Source organism: Eschrichtius robustus, chromosome 1 (assembly GCF_028021215.1).
Source record: "Eschrichtius robustus isolate mEscRob2 chromosome 1, mEscRob2.pri, whole genome shotgun sequence".
In the NCBI taxonomy this organism is placed as follows: domain Eukaryota; kingdom Metazoa; phylum Chordata; class Mammalia; order Artiodactyla; family Eschrichtiidae; genus Eschrichtius; species Eschrichtius robustus.
The window spans coordinates 45,380,242-45,404,176 of NC_090824.1; the positions used below are offsets into that span (position 1 = coordinate 45,380,242).

Here is a 23,935-nt window from a genome sequence, read left to right on the forward strand (position 1 = left end):
TCTCTTCTTAAAGTTGACTGATTAGGGTCCTTAATTAGACCTGCAAAATCCCTTCACAGCAGCACCTAGATTAGTGTTTGCATAACTGGAGAAGGTGGAGATTTTGGGGACCATCTCAGAATTCCACCTACCACATATGACGAGATACTTTATAAGCATATATTTTAGCCTCCTAGGGCTTCCATAGCAACATACTACAGACTGAATGGCTTAAAAAACAGAAATTTATTTTCTCACAGTTCTGGAGGCTGGAAATCCCAGATCAAGGTGTCAGAAGGTCTGTTTTCTCCTGAGGCCCTTCTCCTTGGCTTAAAGATGGCCACTTTCTCACTGTGTCCTCACATGGCCTTTTTCTCTGTGCACAGGTATCCCTGGTGTTTCTCTCTTCTTATAAGGACACCAGTTACATGGATTAGGGTTCCAGCATATGAATTTTGGGGGAGGGGCAGACACAATTTGGTCCATATTTGTCTAATAACAAAACTAAGCTAATATTTGAGCTACTAGGCAGGTATTATGCTAAACATTTTTGATAGGCTATCTCACTTAACATAAATCATTAGATTAATTATATATTAGTATAACCATTATATAAAGTTCCAGCTTTGGGCTTCCCTGGTGGCGCAGTGGTTAAGAATCCACCTGCCAATGCAGGGGACACGGGTTCAAGCCCTGGTCCGGGACGATCCCACATGCCGCGGAGCAACTAAGCCCGTGCACCACAACTACTGAGCCTGTGCTCTAGGGCCCGGGAGCCACAACTACTGAGCTCACATGCCACAACTGCGGAAGCCCACGTGCCTAGAGCCCGTGCTCCACAACAAGAGAAGCCACCACAATGAGAAGCCCGTGCACGCAACAAAGGGTAGTCCCGGCTCGCCGCAACTAGAAAAAAGCCCGCATACAGCAACGAAGACCCAACGCAGCCAAAAATAAAATAAATAAATTTATAAAAAAAAAAATTCCAACTTTATCAAAATATTTCCTATATTCTCGATTAGAAATTCTATACAATTTTTATTGACCTGATTCTTAGAGTTCTCTGTCTCTACTATGCTCCATTCTGAGGGCGGTTTTTCATTCACTGATCAAATTTTATTGATCATCTATGAGCTTGGTACAGAGGCACAAAGGTTAGTAATCAAAATCCCTGCTCCAGAGAGTATAGGCTAGAAGGGAAGACGTATTTTATGTGTGCGTCTCCACGTACATTTTGAAATATCTTACATAAAAGGTATCAATTATATTTATAGAACCATTCGGCACATGTAAGTTCTTATGAAAGCTGAGGCACTAAAAATTAAAATAATTTCAAAAAAGGGGGAAATCCTCTGATTATTTGGTTTTACATTACCTTCTTCAGCTGCATCAACCCTAACTGTGCAGCAACACATTCTTTTATGTGTGGCTTTAGACTGAATTCTCTGAGACTGGAAAAAAGCCAGCTGGGATTTGAAAGTGAGAAGTAATAAAAGTGCAACACCTGACTGGGTAAAGCGCCTCAAATTCCACTCGCTCTGCTCAAGAAAAGAAAAAAATTATCTTTAAAAAATTTATTTTCTCACTGTCCAACTCGTTCACCTTTCATGCTATGAATACCGATACCTTTTCCCCTGCAGGAGGCAAAGGCAGCACTCGCAGGTGGAAGGAAATCTCCAGATTCGCAGGCCGAGTTGCTTCTCAGCTGTGGGCGGGTGTGGTGACAGCACCCCAGCGAGGAGAGTCTTCCCCTCCCAGCCCCAGCTCTCCTTACCTTGCTCGCGACCCGTGGGCCCCTTGCTGAGCTCCGCACCCCGCTCCCTGGCTCAGGATCTATCCCCTCGTGCCGTCGACAGGAGCGTGGACTGCGCGGGCCCGGCGCAAGGGCCCCCGGCTTCCCCTGGTCCCGGGCTCCCCGCCCCCGGCCCGGGCCCCGCCTCGCCACGTGCGGCCGCGGGCTGATAAATGGCTTCCGCGCCCCGCGCGCCTCGTCGGACTCAGCGGCAGCTAGATTCGCGCTGGCTCTTTCCTTCGATTCCCAACCCCCTACAGTGAGCCCTCCGTCCATGGAGGGGGAAGAGACGTACCTGGAGCTCTACCTGGCCCGGTGCGCCGCCCAGGTGAGCCTGGAAGCCGCCGCCACGGTCCCAGAGTCAGGGTCCGCATCCCGGCCCATTGCTGAGCGCTGGGACCTGCGCACTAAGGATTCTGCCTTCATTTTATCTCTCGTAAAACTCCTAGCGACCCTAGGAGGTGGGCTTGATTATCCCCGTCTTTCAGTTGAAACAAATAGAAGGTTCGAGAGTTGAAATAACTTACCCAAAGTTGCCAACAGAACTCGAACCTGGTCTAGTATGAATAGAAATTGGAGGCACCTGTGGCTTCTTTCAGTTTGTGATTCTTACGTTTTTGGGGTTTTGTTTTTTAATTTAAGAACTGTAGAAACGAGAGGAAGGAGTCTTCAAAAAGAAAAGCAAGGGAAAAACTTTCGGCTGGGGGGGGCGGTGTCGGATTCTTTTTTTTTTTGGCTGCATTGGGTCTTCGTTGCCGTGCGCAGGCTTTCTCTAGCTGCAGTGAGCGGGGGGCTGCTCTTCGTTGTGGTGCGCGGGCTTCTCATTATGGTTGATTCTTTTGTTGCGGAGCACCGGCTCTAGGTGCGGGCTTCAGTAGTTGCAGCACGCGGGCTCAGTAGTTGCGGCACACGGGCTTAGTTGCTCTGCGACATGTGGGATCTTCCTGGACCAGGGCTCAAACCCGGTCCCCTGCATTGGCGATTCTTAACCACTGTGCCGCCAGGGAAGTCCCCGGATTTTTAAATAGACAATGATTAGCAATGAGGTAGAAATAGTGAAGTCCCACAGCGTTTAACATTGCAAAAGGAGAGCCCACGCTGGAAAGGTTCTGAGAAAGATGAGTTAATGACTCTGCAAAGACAGTTTAACAAAAAGTTTCTTTAGGTGTAAGGCCAAGGATGCAGGGAATACTCTGTAAGCATATTCTCTCGAAAGGAGGCTGTCAGGGTTCCACTGCCGTAAAACATCCCCCTTTGATAACTTGTTGCCATTGCCTTAAATTCCTTGTTGAAGTTTAGTTCTTTGGGTGGAGGCTTTGTCCCCTGCTAAAATGCCATAATGGGAAAAAGGAGGGGAGACACTGATAGTTGCAGATATTAGTGCTTTAGTGTAAATTGGCTGATGGAATCTTTTCTGGCTGGAACAGAAGAGGCCAAAAAAACAATGGAGAGGAATCTGGGCCATTGTCCCCACCTCAGTGTCCCTCAGGGCCCATCTGTGGGATGGGGGTGGAGGGAGTTAGAGACTAATAACATAATTCAAAATGAAATAAGGTCAAATCTTATTTCCAGAGAATAAGTGCATTCTTCTTAAGTGTTTTCTTCTAACATTTAGTCACCCCTGCCATCTGCTGGACTTGTGGTAACAGCACAATTCAACAGGATCTAGCCAGACATTAGCTGAATAGCTTTGTCATGGAGAAGATGCAGCACAAGGCACTGGTGACTGTTCATTTGTAAGAAGTATGATCTTCTAAGGGGTGAGGTTATCCTGCCAGCAGTGGTCAAAATCTAGAATCCAGGCCTGCAACTTGGGTGAAGTGGATGGTAATATATGTACCAAGGATTTTTTTCCATAACAAAGGCCATGAATTTTACATTAGCTGCTTCCCTCAGTTGCACACCTCTTTCCCTCGGTTGATGATAATGGAAGTTGAGCAGCCTTCCCTGGACTGGAAATATAATACATTGATTTAAACTAGTCTTGCCATTTAAATTTCAATAACTTTTTCCCTATTGTACATTCATGTAAATGGAATGATTTCTTTTCCTTCCTTTGACTAGAAGGAATGAAGATGGCTCCTTGTGGAGGCTTGATCAGCACTCAAAGCTATCTCCTCAGCTTCCTTTACTTACTGCTCTTCTCTTTAAAATACGAATTTAAAAGTCCAAAAAAAAAATCTTTAAATCAACTTAAGGAGTACAGAAAATCTGGGGCTTCCCTGGTGGCGCAGTGGTTGAGAATCTGCCTGCCAATGCTGGGGACACGGGTTCGAGCCCTGGTCTGGGAAGATCCCACATGCCGCGGAGCAACTGGGCCCGTGAGCCACAACTACTGAGCCTGCGCGTCTGGAGCCTGTGCTCCGCAACAAGAGAGGCCGCGATAGTGAGAGGCCCGCGCACCGCGATGAAGAGTGGCCCCCGCTTGCCGCAACTGGAGAAAGCCCTCGCACAGAAACAAAGACCCAACACAGCCAAAAAATAAAAAATAATAATAATAAATAAATAAAATTTAAAAAAAAAAAAAAAAGAAAGAAAATCTGTACTCTTCAAAGTACACACAGTTTAGAGCATGGTTGCCAAATTGCCTCAGTTACAAAATTGGATTTAGAGTGGCAACTTACTACAGGTCTAACCAAAGTAGGGAAAACATTTTATGAAAAATGCTTTTTCTGCATTTTAAGATATACTTCCCTGTTTTCATTAAGTGTGTTGTAACCCTACAGTAGAATTTTAATGATATTTTGTGGAAAGAGCAGGGCATGAATATAAGCTACCCGAACTGCCTCATTCTGAACACACTGCCTGCCAGCCAAGGTGGCATCCCTTTGTTGTGACATGATGTTCTGTTTGTTGTGTTTTGTTTGTCTGTTTTGGGAATGGCCTAGGATGACCTTGCTCCACCCAGATCACCCCTGCTCAGCCCAATTGTGCCTTATGATGTGTACACATCCAATCCAGAGACTACGTTTAATTCACAGCTTGAAGAAGTCACAGTAACATCTGGCAACTTCTCATCTGTGGATCTTAGCTTCCTACCAGATGAGCTTACCCAAGAAAATAAAGACCAGACTGTCATTAGAAGCAAGCATGAAACTGAAGAAAATTGTAAAACTAAAAGTTGGCAAAGTAGGTTGCCATTACCCAGCCAACAGGACGTTGGCCTGGCCTTAAACAGCAGCGGTGGGTCAAATTCCTATTCACATCTCCACCCTGGTGATGCTGACTCAGCCCAGCCCTCTCCTGAGAAACCACACTCCTTGCCTCTGGCATCCATAACTCCCATGACACCAGTGAGCCCTGTTTCAGAATGTTCTGGAATTGTGCCTCAACTACAGTAAGTTGTTGTTGTTGTTGTTTTAAATGGGTGATGCTTCTGAGTACACATTTCATCAATATATTCCTGAATGGGATGATAATAGTGTAGGGAAGAGAATTTCAGATGTCATTATCCTTGATTTTGTTAGTTCGTAATGGACTTTAGACAGTTTGGTTATCTGTAAAATGAAGCACTAACTCTTGATCTCCTAAGTGGGAGTTCAAGGTGAGTATACACATTCTTGAAGGATTGTATTGTTTATAGTAAAGCACTTTAGTTGAAAATTGTGGCTGGAGTTGGAATAACACCAAGGATATAAAGATGTAAAATTGAATTTGACTTGCAGGTTGATTTGATATTGTGATTTCTATTTTGAGACATTTTGAAAAAGATCTAAAACTTAATTTTAGTCAGCTAGGCAGGAAATTTTAGAAAAAGCTATTTTTTGGCTTGTTTGGCCTTGTGGCATGTGGGATCGTAGTTCCCCGACCAGGGATCAAACCTGCGCCCCCTGCAGTGGAAGTGAGGAGTCTTAAGCACTAAATGTGTTATTATACATTTCACATTTAGAATAATTCTCCCCCTAGGAAGTCACCTAAACCTATGAAATGAGGAAGTTAATACGTTTTAATTATTTTTTACTTTTTATATCTGGTATAACTTAGGTTGACTTATTTCTTTTTTTTAATTATTATTTTTATTTTTTATACAGCAGGTTCTTACTAGTTATCCATTATATACATATTAGTGTATATATGTCAATCCCAATCTCCCAATTCATCACATAGGTTGACTTATTTCTTTAGGAATATAGTTTCCACTGTAAACCTGGCCTGTAAATTGGATCTGAAGAAAATAGCTTTGCATGCAAAAAATGCAGAATATAACCCAAAGGTAAGATTTCCCAGTAATTTTTTCCACAGTTAGGTTTGATTTAGATTTTCTTTCCTTCATAGGATCATGATATTGACTCATTCCTTTGTTTTTATTTTTAAAAAAGAAAAAATTTGTTAGTGAAAAGCTTTTGGCAACACAAGTTTAATCGGCTCGTTCTCTGTTTTGAACTTATAAAAAATAATCTCATTTTCTGTGCTGAATACAGTAATTATTGAGCAGTTCCTAAAAGTTCTTTCCCTTGTCATTCAGAAAAACCTTTCAGTATGACTATTTTCAACCTGACTATGGAAATGCTAACTTTCTTACAATGTCATCATATTCCTGGAAATAATTTTTTCTAATTTTTGTCCTATCTCCTGACACCTGTGTATTTTTCCATTTACAGTTTCTCTTACCTGAGAAAGCTCAATTGTTTAAAGTGTAAAGTTCAAGTGTAAGATTCAGGGATTTTTTGTTTTCCCTCAAAGTTTAATAAAATCTATTCTTTTTTGTGTCCTCCCAAGGCCAGGCATCCCATTTTCAATGGTCTATTTACCTAGGAAGTGGATTTGTTAATTCAGTCAACATTTAACAGTTTGGTGGGCTCTGTACTTAGTACAAAGATGAGTGAGGCCTGGTCCCTACTAGGAAAAAGTTCACTATCTTGGGTGGTGGAGGATTTATGGAGTTAGATGAGAAAGGCCATATTAGTCGGAACCCAGAGGACCTTGCCAACATCAACTATTTATGAATTAAGTATTTGTTTTTCCTGTTGTGTAGTGTTGTCGCTGACCTCTGAAGTGTTACCTGAATGTTACCAAATGCAACTAAGCTTTCCTATTTATATTTCACATAGCCAGCTATGATGAGGACAGAAACCCAGTGATGAGCTAGGATTTTTATGGCTGTAGCTATGATGGACCACACTATTGATCAATCAACATTTTAAGCATATTTTATTCTCCACCATCCTGAGCTCTCTCAGTTTGGTATACAGGATCTGTCCAAACTTGGACTTGACAGCCAGAAAAATTCTGACTTGGCACTTAAGCTGCCTTAAGAATTTAACAAAATGAATGCCAGGTGAGAGCACTACCTTTTTAGGAAACACCTAGAAAACATTAATAGTCCTTGCTCGGCTCTGTGTAGTGCTGACTCAGGGTTCTTTTACTGTTAACACTTCATATCTGAAATTGCCAGTCTGACCTTGGAGTGATCTGTTGTCCTGTGGGGCGGCTCTAACCCATGGAACTTTAGTCTTGCATGGTACCCACCCCAGTTTCCTTCCCAGCTTAATGGGGGAAGTCGATGTGGCAGGCCAGTCGTTCTCAGCCCTCCCCTGCGTCAGCAACGCTTGGAGGACTTACCAGTGCTGCCGGCCTGGGGACCACATTGAGGACTATGGCGGGCAAGAGCTTGACAAATCAACTTTTTGTCATTCATCTTCAGAATGCCTATCAATATATATATATTCTGTTCTATATTTTGGCTGCTTTTTAGTACGTTCTAGAGTCTTGGCAAGGCTGTAACATACTTCATACTTTTTTTTTTTCTCAAAGAGTCTTTGAAAGAAAAGTATATCAAAGCAAAAAGCATGGAGTCTGATAGTCGTGGTTTTAAATCTCAACTTCACTGTTTCCTGTATAATGTTGGAAGTTAAATAACCACTTCGTTTCCCTGTGCACTAAATGGGAATTATAATGGATTCAACTCAGTCCTGTCATGAGGTTAAATGAGATAAAACCTATAAAGCTCTTAGCATAGGGTCTGAAACATAACAGGTACTTAAATTTTAGCTTTACTATTATTATTCTTACCTGTTTTTTCTAAGTATGTACATTTTAGAATCATGATCATTTTGTTAACCTTAACGTGAGAGAATAGACCCAGACATTTTTTAGTTTTCCCATTAAATTTCAATTTATTCAACACTGTTTTCATGTCCAGCTCAGCTGGTCAGCTGGAATAGTGTTAACCCCTAGCAGAGGCTAATTGTCCTTTTGGCTTCTGTGTGTAGAGGTTTGCCGCCGTCATAATGAGGATCCGAGAGCCCAGGACCACAGCCCTCATATTTAGCTCTGGGAAAATGGTCTGCACAGGAGCCAAAAGGTAAGAGAAGCTGTCCTCCCGCACTACCAGACAGATAATTCACTATGTAAAACAAGGAAGGGTGGCATTAAGGTTCTAAAACACATCGTAGAAGCAAAATACTTTGCTGAGGAGTTAAATTCATGAAATGCCAAATTTAGGGTTAAAAACATTCAGCCTCATAATACGGATTTATATCCCACTTTACAGTCCCCCATAGTGAAGGGGGCTTCACTAGGCTATTACAACTTGTTTCTAAGGTATATTTAAAAAAAAAAAGCCTATAGTAGTGGTAAAGCCTGTTATAAACCTGGGAAAGTAGTTCTTGTGTATTTTCCTCATTGCAGGCAGAAGAATGGATAGAACATTTTAAAGGAGGGAAATTAGACATTTCTTGACCACTAGCTTGAGCATTCACTCAGGAGGCATCTCTTAAAGGCTCGTCTTTCCTGGATCTCATGCAGAGGTAGCCCTGTGCTGATGTAGATCCTTTCACCATAGAACTAGTGGGAGAGCTGCTCTTCCCTCTAAGTGTTGGAGGACGAGTAGGAAATTATCCTCCTGAAAGATAGTACCAATTTCTCCATGCTCGAGAGATGCACCTCGTGTTCATTTTCTCTGGTAAACAGTGGGTGTTAATATTGTATTTTATATTTGCCAGATTGATTGGCAAAAAGTTGTTTTAATCACATTTCTTTTGATTTAGTAGTGAGACTAACTTTTCGTAAGCATATAAACTACCTACTGTATCTTTTGCCCAATAGTCTATGGAGATATTTGTCTTTTGGTATTTAAGTATTTTCACCATTTTATACCATAAATACTTCTCCCATATTAATGTTAGTGGCATTTTATGGGTTTTTTTCAATGCAATTTAATTCTGTGTGTGTATGGTTAGTCTATCCAGCTTTCTTCTTTATGGTTTCAGTGCTTGGCTTCATGCTTAGGAAGGCGTTCTCCACACACAACATGATATAAGTATTGACCTCCATATATTTTTCTGGTTTTTTTCAGGTCCTGCTTTGTATTGAAGAAAGGAGGTTAATGTTTTGACTCATCTAGAACTTTCTCTGGATGATGGAAATGTTCTGTATCTGTGCTGTCCAATGTGGTAGCCTTTAGTCATATGTGGCTTTTGAGCACTTGAAATAAGCTAATACCACAGAGGAACTGAACTTTTAATTTAATTTTAATTAATTTAAATTTAAATAGCCACATGTAGCTAGTGGCCACCATATTGGGCAGAGCAGGTCTAGAATTTTACTTCAATATAAGATGATTTTTTTCAAATGCCCAGTCAGTGTCCCAGTACATTTATAGAAGAATCTATTTTACTGTATTTCTCCTCCACCTGTTTTCACATGTTAAGTTCTTTACCTGTGTCTGAGTAAGTTTCTGGGCTTTCTCTTCTGTTGATCTGTGTATCCTTTGACCTAGAAATCTCCATTTTTAAGTCATTTTTGGTCAACTCTGCAAGATAACTACAAGGATGTTCATTTCAGCATTGTTTAAAACACGGGCAGAGGGAACAAATTTCTAGCAATACGGTTTTGAATAAATCATAAAATAAAATTATTTAGCCATGTATAGTATATTGAGTTGGAAGGATGTTAAGTTGGGGGAGGGGAGAACACACAGATTCATGAGTGTTTTTTTCCTATCTGAATTTATTTGGTTCCCAAAATCTGATAGTGAAAGCTTGAATGGTGAGTTCAGATTATAAGAGATATTTGTTATCCAAATCTATCTGGTTGTTGAGTTTTGGATAGAGAGTTGTGAAAGTTTGGTTAGTATAAGAGATATCAGAATTATCTCCAAAAATTTATCCAAACGTATTCTCTTTAGTTGTAATAATCAGAGTTTGCATAGTGCAGGATACCTGCCTTTGCACAGAAAAATGCAGAGGGGCCAAATTCATCAGTGGTAATTACCACTGGTGGTGAAATTTCAAGGTTCTTAACCTATTTTCTAGTGTTTGTACAAGAAAATGTACGTAGACTTTAACTGTTAGTTGTTTAAATGGGAATTTCTGTGTGATACGAGAAACGATAAGGCTATGCAAATTCTTGAAATTTGACCTTATAAATATTAGCACTATGGGAGATGTAATGGGTCATTTAAAGCAAAATGTGGTTTTTCAAAATGGAAACCACTTATTTCACTGCTATCTTGGGGACACGGCCTTGCTAGGGACTTTTCAGGAGTTGGTAATGGATGAGGGGAATCAACATGAAACGAGGTGATGTGAAAATGGCACAGTGTTGTGACAGATCTAGATTGGAAAGAGACTCTACCGCTCGCTCCCTTTTGTCCAGGCAAATAAGTTCAATCTGGCTTTTCTTTAATGTACTTCTGATTTTCAGCTTAAAGATGGGGATAACCCATAAGAGAGGGTGGAATTCGTAGGATTCACCCACCAGGTGTTGCCCCTGTTTGGCAGCCCCTGCTACTCGATGTTTTTATTTTGGTAGTGACCATTGAAAAGTATCTAATGAAAAATAAAGCCCCAAATCTCAGAATTTCACATTCTCTGCCATGGATTTAAGGGTGGAGCAGGACAAACATTTAGAAGAACATAGCCACACAGTTGGATGAATCTATTTCTTTCTCATATTGAGTATGAGTTGAATGACAATTGCGTGAGAAAGCCTGAGCAACATTGGGCAGATTTTGAGGTATTTTCATGGTTTTTTTAAAGTATATAATTTGTCCCATTAAGTTCCAAGTCCTGGCATCCTATCTGTGCCACTCAGTTGGCACGTAACTTACTTCCTCGTGTTGATTTTTTTTTTTCTATGTATGTATGTGTCCTTATTTTTGTTACTGCTGTTCCCATCTAAATGGCACACACCTTTAGACCAGATGCATGATTCTAAAACCTTAGTGAGCATTACAATCACTGGTGGGCTTGTTAAGACATAGATTGCTGGGCCCCAACCCCAGAATGTCTGCATGTCTGAGGTGGGACCTGGGACTTTGCATTTCTAGCAACTTCTCAGGTGGTAATACTGCTGCTGGCCTGAGGACACTTTTTGAGAACCAGTGGAATAGTTAATTTCACCTAATAGCACTTAAAACAAGTAAAAGAAAAAACTACCTTACATGTGAAAGATGGCAAATGAAGACAAAAATCTGTTTATGATTCAGTTCAACAACTGTACATTGTACCATTCCCTTTTCTAGGTGCTAGGGACAAAAGTAGGGGAGGTAGGTCCTTCTCCTCAAAGTCTATAGCTTCCTAGTATACACTGAAAGATAAACATGGTACGTATGCTAAAAATACAATCAGGGAAGTGGGTGAATACAGCCCAGCTAGTTAGCAGTCGTAGTGATTAAGACATCTTTAATTACATTTGCCGTTCCCCAGCGAAGAGCAGTCTCGACTTGCAGCAAGAAAGTATGCTCGTGTGGTGCAGAAGCTGGGCTTTCCCGCCAGATTCCTCGATTTTAAAATTCAGAACATGGTTGGAAGCTGTGATGTGAGATTTCCTATTAGGCTGGAAGGTTTGGTGCTAACCCATCAGCAGTTCAGTAGGTATGATTGTTGCATAACTTAACTTTGAGTTTCCCAAGTTATTAAACTTCTATTATGGGCTGCTTATAGAATGTATTTTTCAGAGAAAACATAATTTTTTAAAAAAACTATAATAAGTGAAAAGGTTAAGATGCTATACCTAAGTCCTCACTGGTTACCATGTGTGTCCAATCTTCTGAAATAGTGGTTCTCAAAACTAAATTGCAAAGTAATCACCTGGACAGCTTATCAACACACATTCCTGCCTGGGCTGTGGTATGCAGAGATTCTGCTTGAATTTGCAGCTCTAACAAGCTCACAGGTGATGCCAGTGCTGCTGTCCAGAGGCCCACATCTTGAGACCCCCTGATGTATAGATTTCTAAACAAATCTGGCTGGGGGGTGGTGGCAGTGGCTGGAAGAGAAAGGGGTATGACATGGATTAGGTAAGTAGGAAGGGCTGACAGCTGGTGAGGGGAGAAACGGCTGGAGAGGAGATGAAAAAAAGAATGGCCCTAGCACGTTCTAGGAAGACAATCCTATCTAGTTTTCGTCCTGTTGAGTTTGTTCAAGGGTTTTCTTTTTCGGTGTGTAGCTGTAGCCCCCACTATAGTTTCTTCTTTCACGGATTCATATTCCTTTGGGAGTATCTCTAGCCTGCCTGGCTTCTTCAAATGTAACTTTCCATTCCAACAGCAAATGCTCCTCCTCCTCCTCCCTCAGCTGCTTCAGTGCTTCTCCCAGCCTGCCCAGGCCCTCAGAGAGCCGTGATGGAGGGTGACTGACAAACACCAAATGCCACCACCCCTTGGGATATACACTTGGGCCAGGGCACTCGAACTGCCTTAGAATCACAGATGCTCTTAAATGTTCATGATCTAGCTTGAACTGAAGTCCTTTCATTCTACTTTTCCTTCCCTTTGCCTTTGAGCAATCATTCTGTTTAATAGAGTAGAGAGGGATCATTTAGCTCTGCTCTCTCTAACATTTGTGAGCTGATGTTTGTTAGCTCTCCTTTGAGACATGACCTAGACAGAAGTTAAAAATTGCCTTTTTCTTCCCCTAACTTTCCAAAAAAATTTGTTCATTCTGAGATTTAGCTTTTATGATACTTTTCAGGCAATATTTATTTTCCCCTTGATTATATTTTCTTTATTCCTCTGCATCAGTTTTTTTCAGCATAGGCCTATTAAGTGCCTATGAGGTACCCATTGAGTTCATTGGTAAGTCCCCCATGCAAGACATATTGCCTCTTTATCTGTCCTTTTCTTTCTTCAATCTTGGAATAACTCATAGATTCATAGTAAAACCTTCATTTTTAAGAGTCTCTCAACACATGCTCCATCTTATCTTTCAGATCTTCAACCTTGCACCTCCTGTCTATCTTTCTTTGAACCAACTTTTTCCGAACATGGGAAAGATGTCTGCCTCAATTCTAAGGTACATGTCTATATTAGACTTAGCATTCCCCTTTCTGGACATTTAGGGCTCTAAAATGATGTGTGGAATTCCTCTCAGATTTCATTTCTTTTTCACCAAGATTGTCTTCTTTGTAGGTCAGATTTAAATCTGGAGTGGGAGTGCCCCTTGTGACTACTTCTACCTCTGAAAGATGAAATTGTCAGTAGGGCAAGATGAGAATTCATCAGATGCACTGCTTTTAGTCACTTGGGGTGGGTTCATCACTGTTTTTTCTTCCTCGTAAGCCAGTTTTATGATCTCATCCATCTTTTAAAAAAATTTGGTCAGGAAGCTTGCTTTGTACTCTTACAGATACCTCTTTCTAGTCTCATTCTTGCCTCCCCCAAATGCTCTCCATCCTTAGGTTATGAATTACAACTCCAATGTGTGTATTTGTGACATTGGGACATTAAAACATCTCTTTCTCAGCAGGTTTGTGTCTTTAAAATGAGGACTTTCTTTAATTGCCTGTAGCCCTGTGGGGAACCATGGCAACGTATCACTTACAATTATCAGGTCAAGTTTGCCTTATGTTAAAACCTCAAGTTCATTTAATTCCCCTGATTCTATAAATATCTATATCAGCATCCGATAATACGAATGTCTCCCTTGTTTCTGGGCACCTTCTCCATCAATCTTTCTATGCCATAATTATTTTGTTTTCCTTGAGCATTTTTCTCCCTTCCATTCAATTTTTAAATGAAAGCTATCTTAAATATTTCTTAAATGAGTAAAATCTGTGTAGCAGATGCTATGGTGACAGTGACAGTCAGTACAGCCATGGTCACTTGCCCTTACGGAACCACAGTCTAAAAGGGAAAACAGAAACCAAAGACAATAATGAAATGTAACTATGAAGGTGAACACCCCTTGGCGTGTTTTGCACCATCAATCAGGATAATTAATGTAATGGGGGGGTGTTAAGGTCAAGGAAGACTTCTTAAGGGAAATGACATTTAAACTGAGACTTGAACAGTTGGGTTGGCCCAAGAGATTGGCAGCTGTTTGTTGTTCTTGATCTTCATGAAATGTTCTGCGTCTCTAACCAAAACCTCTTTTTTTTTTCTGCCTCAACCTTCTTTTGAAATGAGATAGAGAGTAAATAAAATGAAGTAAATCTCTGATTGAGAGTTCATCATGCTGGTACCTTAAAACCATGGTTCTGAAAGCCAAAAGCAGTTCACCATGATTTACATACCAAAGACTTTTTCTTAATGTATGTATGTATTTATTTTTTATTGAGGTATAGTTGATTTACAATATTACATGTTTCAGGTGTACAACATAGTGATTCAAAATTTTCATAGATTATACATTTAATGTTCCTATAAAATTTTGGCTATATTCCCTGTACTGTGTAATATATCCCTGTAGCTTATTTCTTTTATACATAGTAGTTTGTACCTCTTAATCCCCTGCCTCTGTCTTGCCCCTCACCCCTTCTCTCTCCCCACTGGTAACCAATAGTTTGTTCTTTGTATCTGTGATTCTGTTTCTTTTTTGTTATATTCACTAGTTTGTTGTATTTTTTAGATTCCACATATGTGTTATCGTACAGTATATGTCTTTCTCTGACTTATTTCACTTAGCATAATACCCTCCAAGTGCATCCATGTTGTTGCAAATGGCAAAATTTCATTCTTTTTTATGGCTGAGTAGTATTCTGCTGTGTACATATATCACATCTTCTTTATCCATTCATCTGTTGAGGGACACTTAGGTTGCTTTCATATCTTGGCTATTGTAAATAATGCTGCTGTGAACTTTGGGGTGCATATATCTTTTTGAATTAATGTCTTCATCTTCTTTGGATGTATATCCAGGAGTGGAATTGCCGAATTATATGGTAGTTCTATTTTTCGTTTTTTTGAGGAACTTTCATATTGTTTTCCACAGTGGCTGCACCAATTTCCATTCCCACCAACAGTGTACAAGGGTCCCCTTTTCACCACAACCTCACCAACATTTGTTATTTATAGACTTCTGGATGATAGCCATTTTGGTAAGTGTGAGGTGATAATCTCATTGTAGTTTCGATTTGCATTTCTCTGACGATTAGTGATGTTGAACATCTTTTCATGTGCTGGTTGGCCATCTGCATGTCTTCTTTGGAAAAATTTCTATTCAGGTCTTCTGTCCATTTTTTAACTGGGTTGTTTGTTTTTTGATATTGAGTTGTATGAGCTGTTTATATATTTTGGACATTAACGCCTTATCAGTCATATCATTTGCAAATATTTTCTCCCATTCAGTAGGTTGTCTTTTTGTTTTGTCAATGGTTACCTTTGCTGTGCAAAAACTTTTAAGTTTAATTAGGTCCCATTTATTTCTGCTTTTGTTTCCTTCGTCTTAGGAGACAGATCCAAAATAAATATTGTTATAATTTATCTCAGAGTGTTCCACTTATGTTTTCTTCTGGAGTTTTACAGTTTCCAGTCTTACATTTAGATCTTTAATCCACTTTGAGTTTATTTTTGTATATAGTGTTAGAGAACGTTCTAATTTCATTCCTTACATGTAGCTTTCTGTTTTCCCGGCACAACTTGTTGAAGAGACAGTCTTTTCCCCATTGTATATTCTTGCCTCCTTTGTTGTAGATTAACTGACCATAAGTGCATGGGTTTATTTCTGGGCTTTCTATCCTGTTCCATTAATCTATATTTCTGTTTTTGTGCCAGTACCATACTGGTTTTTTAAAAAATTTATTTATTTATTATTTTTTTGGCTGTGTTGGGTCTTCGTTTCTGTGCGAGGGCTTTCTCCAGTTGCGGCAAGCAGGGGCCACTCTTCATCACGGTGCGCTGGCCTCTCACTATCGTGGCCTCTCTTGTTGCGGAGCACAGGCTCCAGACGCGCAGGCTCAGTAGTTGTAGCTCACGCGCCTAGTTGCTCCGTGGCATGTGGGATCTTCCCAGACCAGGGCTCGAACCCATGTCCCCTGCATTGGCAGGCAGATTCTCAACCACTGTGCCACCAGGGAAGCCCTACCATACTGTTTTGAGGACTGTAGCTTTGCAGTATAGTCTGAAGACAGTGTGATAACTCCAGCTCTGTTCTTCTTTCTCAAGGTTGCTTTGGCTATTCGGGGTCTTGTGTGTTTCCATATAAATTTTAGAATTATTTGTTCTAGTTCTGTGAAATAATGCCATTGGTATTTTGATAGAGATTGCATTGAATCTGTAGATTTCTTTCAGTGGTATGGTCATTTTAACAATACTAATTCTTCCAATCCAAGAACACAAGATATCATTCCATCCGTTTGTGTCATCTTCAATTTCTTTCATCAGTGTCTTATAGTTTTCCAACTACAGGCCTTTTACCTCCTTTATTAGATTTATTCTTAGGTATTTTATATTCTTTTTTTTTTTTTTTCCCACACCACATGGCATGTGGGATCTTAGTTCCCCAACCAGGGATTGAACCCACGCCCCCTGCATTGGAAGCATGGAGCCTTAACCACTGGACAGCCAGGGAAGTCCCAATATTTTATTCTTTTTGATGCAATGGTAAATGGGATCGTTTTCTTAATTTCTCTTTCTAATAGTTCATTGTTAGTGTATAGAAATGCAACAAATTTCTGTATGTTAATTTTGCATCCTGAAACTTTACTGAATTCATTGATGAGCTCCAATAGTTTTTGGTGGTGGCTTGAGGATTTTTCTATGTATAGTATCATGTCATCTGCAAACAGTGACAGTTTTACTTCTTCCTTTCCAATTTGGATTCCTTTTATTTATTTTTCTTATCTGATTACTGTGGCTAGAACTTCTAATACTATGTTGAATAAAAGTGGCGAGAAGGAGCATCCTTGTCTTGTCTTGTTCCTGATCTTAGAGGAAATGCTTTCAGCTTTTCATCGTTGAATGTGATGTTAGATGTGAGCTTATCATACATTGTTAACATATTATGTTAAGGCATGTTCCCTCTCTACCCACTTTGTGGAGAGTTTCTGTCATTAATGGATATTGAATTTTGTCAAAAGCTTTTTCTGCATAATTGAGATAATCATATGATTTTTATTCTTTAATTCTTTCATTTTTATTCTTTCATTCTTTAATGTGGTTATCATGATTGATTAGCAGACAATGAACCATCCTTGCATTCTGGGATAAATCCCACTTGATCATGGTGTATTATCCTGTTAATGTATGTTGAGTTTGGTTTGCTAATGTTTTGTTGAAGATTTTTGCATCCATATTCGTCAGTGATATTTTTCTGTAGTGTGTGTGTGTGTGTGTGTGTGTGTGTGTGTATGATATCTTTGTCTGGTTTTAGCATCAGGGTGTTGCTGGTCTTGTAGAATGAGTTTGAAAGTGTTCCTTCCTCTACAGTTTTTTGTAATAGTTTGAAAAGGATAGGTGTTAACTCCTCTCTAAATGTTTGGTAGTATTCACCTGTGAAGCCATCTTGTCCTGGACTTTTGTTTTTTGGGAGTTTTTTTAATGACTGATTCAATTTCATTACTGGTAATGCATCTGTTCATATTTTCTAGATTCAGTCTTGAGACTGTACATTTCTAGGAATTTGTCCATTTGTCCATTTCTTCTACGTTGTCCATTTTATTTGCATATAGTTGTTCATAGTAATCTCTTATGATCCTTTGTATTTCTATGGTGTCAGTTGTAACTTCTTTTTCATTTCTGATTTTATTGATATGGGCATCCTCTCTTTTTTTCTTGATGAGTCTGACTAAAGGTTTATCAATTTTGTTTAGCCTTTCAAAGAACCAGCTCTTAGTTTCATTGATCTTTTCTACTGTTTCATTACTCTCTATTTCATTTATTTCTGCTCTGATCTTTATGATTTCCTTTCTTCTACTAACTTTGGGTTTTTTGTTTGTTTGTTGGGGATTTTTTTGTTTTTGGGGTTTTTTTTTTTTTGTATTTTTTGTTTTGGGGTATTTTTGTTTTTTGTTTTGTTTTTTGGCTGTGCTGCATGGCTTGTGGGATCTCAGTTCTCTGACCAGGGATTGAACCTGGGCCCTTGGCAGTGAAAGCATGGATTCCTAACCACTGGACCACCAGGAAATTTTCTAACTTTGCGTTTTGTTTGTTCTTTTTCTAGTTCCTTTAGGTGTGAGGTTAGGTTGTTTTGAGATTTTTCTTGTTTCCTGAGGTAGGCTTGTATTGCTATAAACTTCCCTCTTAGAACTGCTTTTGCTGCATCCCATAGATTTTGGATCATTGTGTTTTTATTTATCTTTAGGTATTTTTTAAAAAATTTCTTCTTTGATCCATTTGATTCAGTGATCCATTGGTTGATTAGAAGCATGTTGTTTAGCCTCCACATGTTTGTGTTTTTGGCAGTTTTTTCCTTGTAATTTCTGGTCTGATAGCATTGTGGTCAGAAAAGATGTTTGATATGATTTCAGTTTTTAAAAATTTACCAAGGTTTGTTTTGTGGCCTAGCATGTAATCTATCCTAGAGAATGTTCCATGTCCACTTGAAAATAATGTGTATCCTGCTTTTGTTTTTTTGTTTTTTAAATTTTATTTATTTATTTATTTATTTTCAGCTGTGTTGGGTCTTCGTTGCTGCACGCGGGCTTTCTCTAGTTGGCGGCGAGTGGGGGCTACTCTTCGTTGCGGTGCGCAGGCTTCTCATTGCAGTGGCTTCTCTCATTGCGGAGCATGGGCTCTAGGCACGTGGGCTTCAGTAGTTGCGGCACGCGGGCTCAGTAGTTGTGGCTCACAGGCTGTAGAGCACAGGCTCAGTAGTTGTGGCACACGAGCTTAGTTGCTTCGTGGCATGTGGGATCTTCCCGGACCAGTGATCGAACCCGTGTCCCCTGCATTGGCAGGCAGATTCTCAACCACTGTGCCACCGGGGAAGCCCTATCCTGCTTTTGGATGGAATGTTCTATATATATCTATTAAGTCCATTTGATCTAATGGGTCATTTAAGGCCAGTGTTTCCTTATTGATTTTCTGTCTTGATGATCTGCCTATTGATGTAAGTGGGGTGTTGAAGTCCCCTACTGTTATTGTGTTACTGTTGATTTCTCTCTTTTTGTCTGTTAGTATTTGCTTTATGTATTTAGGTGATCCTATGTTGGGTGCATATACATTTACAGTTGTTATATCTTTTTCTTGGATTGAACCCTTGATCATTATGTAATGCCCTTCTTTGTCTCTTGTAACAGTCTTTGTGTTAAAGTCTATTTTGTATGATATAACAATTGCTACTCTAGCTTTCTTCTGACTTCCATTTGTATAGAATATCTTTTTCCATCCCTCACTTTCAGTCTGTATGTGTCTCTAGATCTGAAGTGAGTCTTTTGTAGGCAGCATATATACAAGTCTTGTTTTTGTATCCATTTAGCAACTCGTGTCTTTTTTAAAAAATAAATTTATTTATTTATTATTTTATTTTTAGCTGTGTTGGGTCTTCGTTGCTGCCCACGGGCTTTCTCTAGTTGTGGCGAGTGGGGGCACCCTTTGTTGTGGTGTGCAGGCTTCTAATTGCGGTGGCTTCTCTTGTTGCAGAGCACGGGCTCTAGGCGCGTGGGCTTCAGTAGTTGTGGCACGTGGGCTCAGTAGTTGTGGCTCATGGGCTGTAGAGCACAGGCTCAGTAGTTGTGGTACACAGGCTTAGTTGCTCCGTGGCATGTGGGATCTTACCAGACCAGGGCTTGAACCTGTGTCCCCTGCATTGGCAGGTGGATTCTTAACTACTGCACCACCAGGGAAGTCCAGCAACTCTGTGTCTTTTGATTGGAGCATTTAGTCCATTTACATTTAAAGTATTATTATTATTTTTTTAACATCTTTATTGGAGTATAATTGCTCTACAAATGGTGTGTTAGTTTCTGCTTTAAAACAAAGTGAATCAGCCATACATATACATATATCCCCATAGCTCCTCCCTCTTGCATCTCCCTTCCACCCTCCCTATCCCACCCCTCTAGGTGGTCACAAAGCACCAAGCTGATCTCCCTGTGCTATGCCGCTGCTTCCCACTAGCTATCGGTTTTACATTTGGTAGTGTATATATGTCCATGCCACTCTCTCACTTTGTCCCAGCTTACCCTTCCCCCTCCCCATGTCCTCAAGTCCATTCTCTACGTCTGCATCTTTATTCCTGTCCCGTCCCTAGGTTCTTCAGAACCCTTTTTTTTTTTTTTAGATTCCATATATATTTGTTAGCATACGGTATTTGTTTTTCTCTTTCTGACTTACTTCACTCTGTAAGACAGACTCTAGATCCATCCACCTCACTACAAATAACTCAATCTCGTTTCTTTTTATGGCTGAGTAATATTCCATTATATATATGTGCCACATTTTCTTTATCTATTCATCTGTTTCTGGACACTTAGGTTGCTTCCATGTCCAGGCTGTTGTAAATAGAGCTGCAATAAACATTGTGGTGCATGACTCTTTTTGAATTATGGTTTTCTCAGGGTATATGCCCAGTAGTGGGATTGCTGGGTCGTATGGTAGTTCTATTTGTAGTTTTTTAAGGAACCTCCATACTGTTCTCCATAGTGGCTGTATCAATTTACATTCCGACCAACAGTGCAAGAGGGTTCCCTTTTCTCCACACCCTCTCCAGCATTTATTGTTTGTAGATTTTTTGATTATGGCCATTCTGACCGGTGTGAGGTGATACCTCATTGTAGCTTTGATTTGCATTTCTCTAATGATTAGTGATGTTGAGCATCCTTTCATGTGTTTGTTGGCAATCTGTATATATTCTTTGGAGAAATGTCTATTTAGGTCTTCTGCCCATTTTGGGATTGGGTTGTTTGTTTTTTTGATATTGAGCTGCATGAGCTGCTTGTATATTTTGGAGATTAATCCTTTGTCAGTTGCTTCATTGGCAAATATTTTCTCCCATTCTGAGGGTTGTCTTTTTGTCTTGTTTATGGTTTCCTTTGCTGTGCAAAAGCTTTTAAGTTTCATTAGGTCCCATAAAGTAATTATTGATAAGTATGTTCTTATTGTCATTTTGTTAATTGCTTTGGGGTTGTTTTTGTAGGTCTTTTCTGTTCCTTCTTCCTTTTGTTCTCCTGTGATTTGATAACTATCCTTAGTGTTATGTTTGGATTCCTTTCTCTTTTTTGTGTGTATCTATTGATATTATAGATTTTTGGTTTGTGGTTACCATGAAGTTTATATATAGCAATACACACACACACATAATTATTTTAGGTTGTTGATCTCTTAAGTTCAAATGGATTTTAACAACCCTGAATTTTTACTCCCCTCCCCCCCCATGATTACTGGTTTTGACGTCATATTTTACATCTTTTTCTTTTGTGAATTCCTTAACTACTTACTGTGGATATAGATGATTTTACTACTTTTGTCTTTTAACCTTCCTGCTAGCTTTGTACATGGTTAGTTTACTACCTTTACTGTATATTTGCCTTTACCAGGGGCTTTTTCCTTTTGTAATGTTCACATTTCTAGTTGTGGCCTTTTCTTTTTCACTTAGAGCAGTTCCTTTAACATTTCTTGTAAAGCTGGGTTGGTTGTACTGATCTCTTAGCTTTTGCTTGTCTGTAAAACTTTTGCTCTCTCCATCAAATCTGAATGACAGCCTTGCTGGGTAGAGTATTCTTGGTTGTAGCTTTTTCCCTTTAATCATTTTAAATACATTGTGCAGCTCCCTTCTGGCCTGCAGAGTTTCTGCTGGAAAGTCAGCTGTGATAGCCTTATTGGAGTTCCCTTCTGTGTAACTTGTTGCTTTTCCCTTGCTGCTTTTAATATTCTCTTTATCTTTAATTTTTGCCATTTAAAAAAATATTTATTTATGTATTTATTTTGCTGCATCAGGTCTTAGTTGCAGCACACAGGATCTTCGTTGTGGCACACGGGATCTTTTGTTGTGGTGCGTGGGCTTTTCTCTAGTTGTGGCATGCGGGCTCCAGAGTGCATGGGCTCAGTAGTTGCAGCGCATGGACACAGTAGTTGCGGCACAAGCCCTCTCTAGTTGCAGTGCGTGGGCTTAGTTGCCCCAGAGCATGTGGAATCTTAGTTCCCTGGCCAGGGATTAAACCCACATCCCCTGTACTGGAAGGCAGATTCTTAACCACTGGACCACCAGGGAAGTCCCAGTTCTTGCCATTTTAATTACAGTGTGTCTTGGTGTGGTCCTCTTGGGTTGATCCTCTTTGGAAGTCTCTGTGCTTCTTGGACCTAGATGTCTGTTTCCTTTCCCAGTCTAGGGAAGTTTACAGGTATTTACATACAAAAGACTTTTATTTTCTCTTTTCCCTTTTAGTGTCGTAAGATTTGGCTGGAAGATTAGATGGAAATATTTCTTCTGTGCCCCAGACTTCACTTTCTTGGCTCAAACCTTGTAGTTCCCATAGAAGTTTCCCAGGGCTCCAGCTACTATCATTGTGTCCCCAGTGTCCAGAAGTGGTTCATGGGTAGAAGTCCTGACAGGCTTTCTGCAGTAAGATAGCGTGATGTCCCAGGAAGACATGTCCACCCATAATGACCTCCACATACTTCAGATAGGTAGCCTCACCACTGTGATACATCTTGCTGGTGCTAATAAGAAGTTTCACATCTGCTGTGGTATGGGTCTTATTCATTGCAGAATGGAATGGAGTTTTTCTATGTGACCTGGATTCACCCTTTAAGTGCAAAAATTCATGTGTATTTTATATAGTGCTCCATTTCTCAGCTTTCTTCATTTTCTTATATCTCCATTAGCCATTGTTTTGAGAATAGTTTTATTTAATCAACTTCTTCTTAACTATTGACTTCTTTTTTGTAAGCTCCTCAGGCCTTTCTAGGAATCTCTCCTCTTCTCTGTGGTGGAGTGTGGGGAAGCAGTTCTTAGCCCAATCATCCTTTGTTCCTCAGAGAAACCAGCTTACATTTAGTAGTAAATATGAGTGAGTTACTATGTATAGGAACAAATCCTGAATTTTTAAAACTTGGGATGGTTTAGTCTTCTTTCTTTATACAGCATCTGTCCAAAGACAAGTTACAGTGGTCTAGAAATTTTTTTAGGTTCTATCCACTAAAAATGTTAACTTTAGCAGTTTATAAATACATAGAAAATGTGCTCATTATTGTGGAACTTGGAAAATTTGGAAAATGTGTTATGTATTTTTATTGATAGACTTTTTTTGACAGATGGAGAACATTTAACTAACAAGATCTTAAAACATTAGATCTGATGTCCTAAGTTACCTTGATCTATAGCTTAATTTCTAATTTTAATTTCATTTCCAAGTGAAATGACTTTCACTTGGAAAAATATTATGACCAAAAATGAATTCTATTCTTGACTGCCACAGAAATTACCTAGGCCACTCAAGACTGCTTTTATCAAGATGGTCAAAAGGTTTTTGGTAAAACAGCTTTTGAAAACTGCTTGTGGGTACTGGGTCTCGAATATTATGAGAAAGTAGTTGAATAGTGCTATTTTTAACTTTTTTCTTTTATATCTTAACAGTTATGAACCTGAACTGTTCCCTGGCCTTATTTACAGAATGGTAAAACCACGAATTGTGTTGCTTATCTTTGTATCTGGAAAAGTTGTGTTGACAGGTAAGTTCTAAGATTCTGACTTTCATAAAATTCAATAGCTATGTGTGTGCTTTGCTTTACCTTTTAAATAGCTTTGTTCACTATTATAAAGCAATTCTTGGTATTTTAGAATACCTGGGAGAAAAATGAAAAGTAGAAAGAAAGATGGCTTCATCCATTGGTCCCAATAGTCAAACAGTATAACTTTTTTCCATGTTTTTATGTCACTTTGATATGTATATTCATCTTTACATCCTGCCTTTTAACATTATAACATATGTAGCTTAACTCATTTTTACAAACTCTTAATGAAGGCTTTTAACGGCTGAACAGTGTTCCAACAGAAAGATCAACAAATCTTTTTCTGCAAAGGGGTAAATACAAAATGTTTTAGGTTTCGTGGGCGGTAGGGC

At 39.6% G+C, this 23,935-nt stretch overlaps 1 protein-coding gene across 1 annotated transcript in view; it reads left to right on the plus strand.

Moving 5' to 3' along the window:
- Positions 1-2,027: 2,027 nt before the first annotated feature.
- Positions 2,028-23,935, plus strand: part of TBPL2 (TATA-box binding protein like 2) — a 31,231-nt gene continuing 9,323 nt past the window's right edge. Inside the window, exons 1-6 of the mRNA XM_068526731.1 lie at positions 2,028-2,099; positions 4,660-5,108; positions 5,897-5,984; positions 7,984-8,075; positions 11,422-11,589; positions 23,449-23,543. Of these exons, the coding sequence (XP_068382832.1) occupies positions 2,046-2,099; positions 4,660-5,108; positions 5,897-5,984; positions 7,984-8,075; positions 11,422-11,589; positions 23,449-23,543 (946 nt within the window). The 5' untranslated portion in view covers positions 2,028-2,045. The remainder of the gene's footprint in view (positions 2,100-4,659; positions 5,109-5,896; positions 5,985-7,983; positions 8,076-11,421; positions 11,590-23,448; positions 23,544-23,935) is intronic.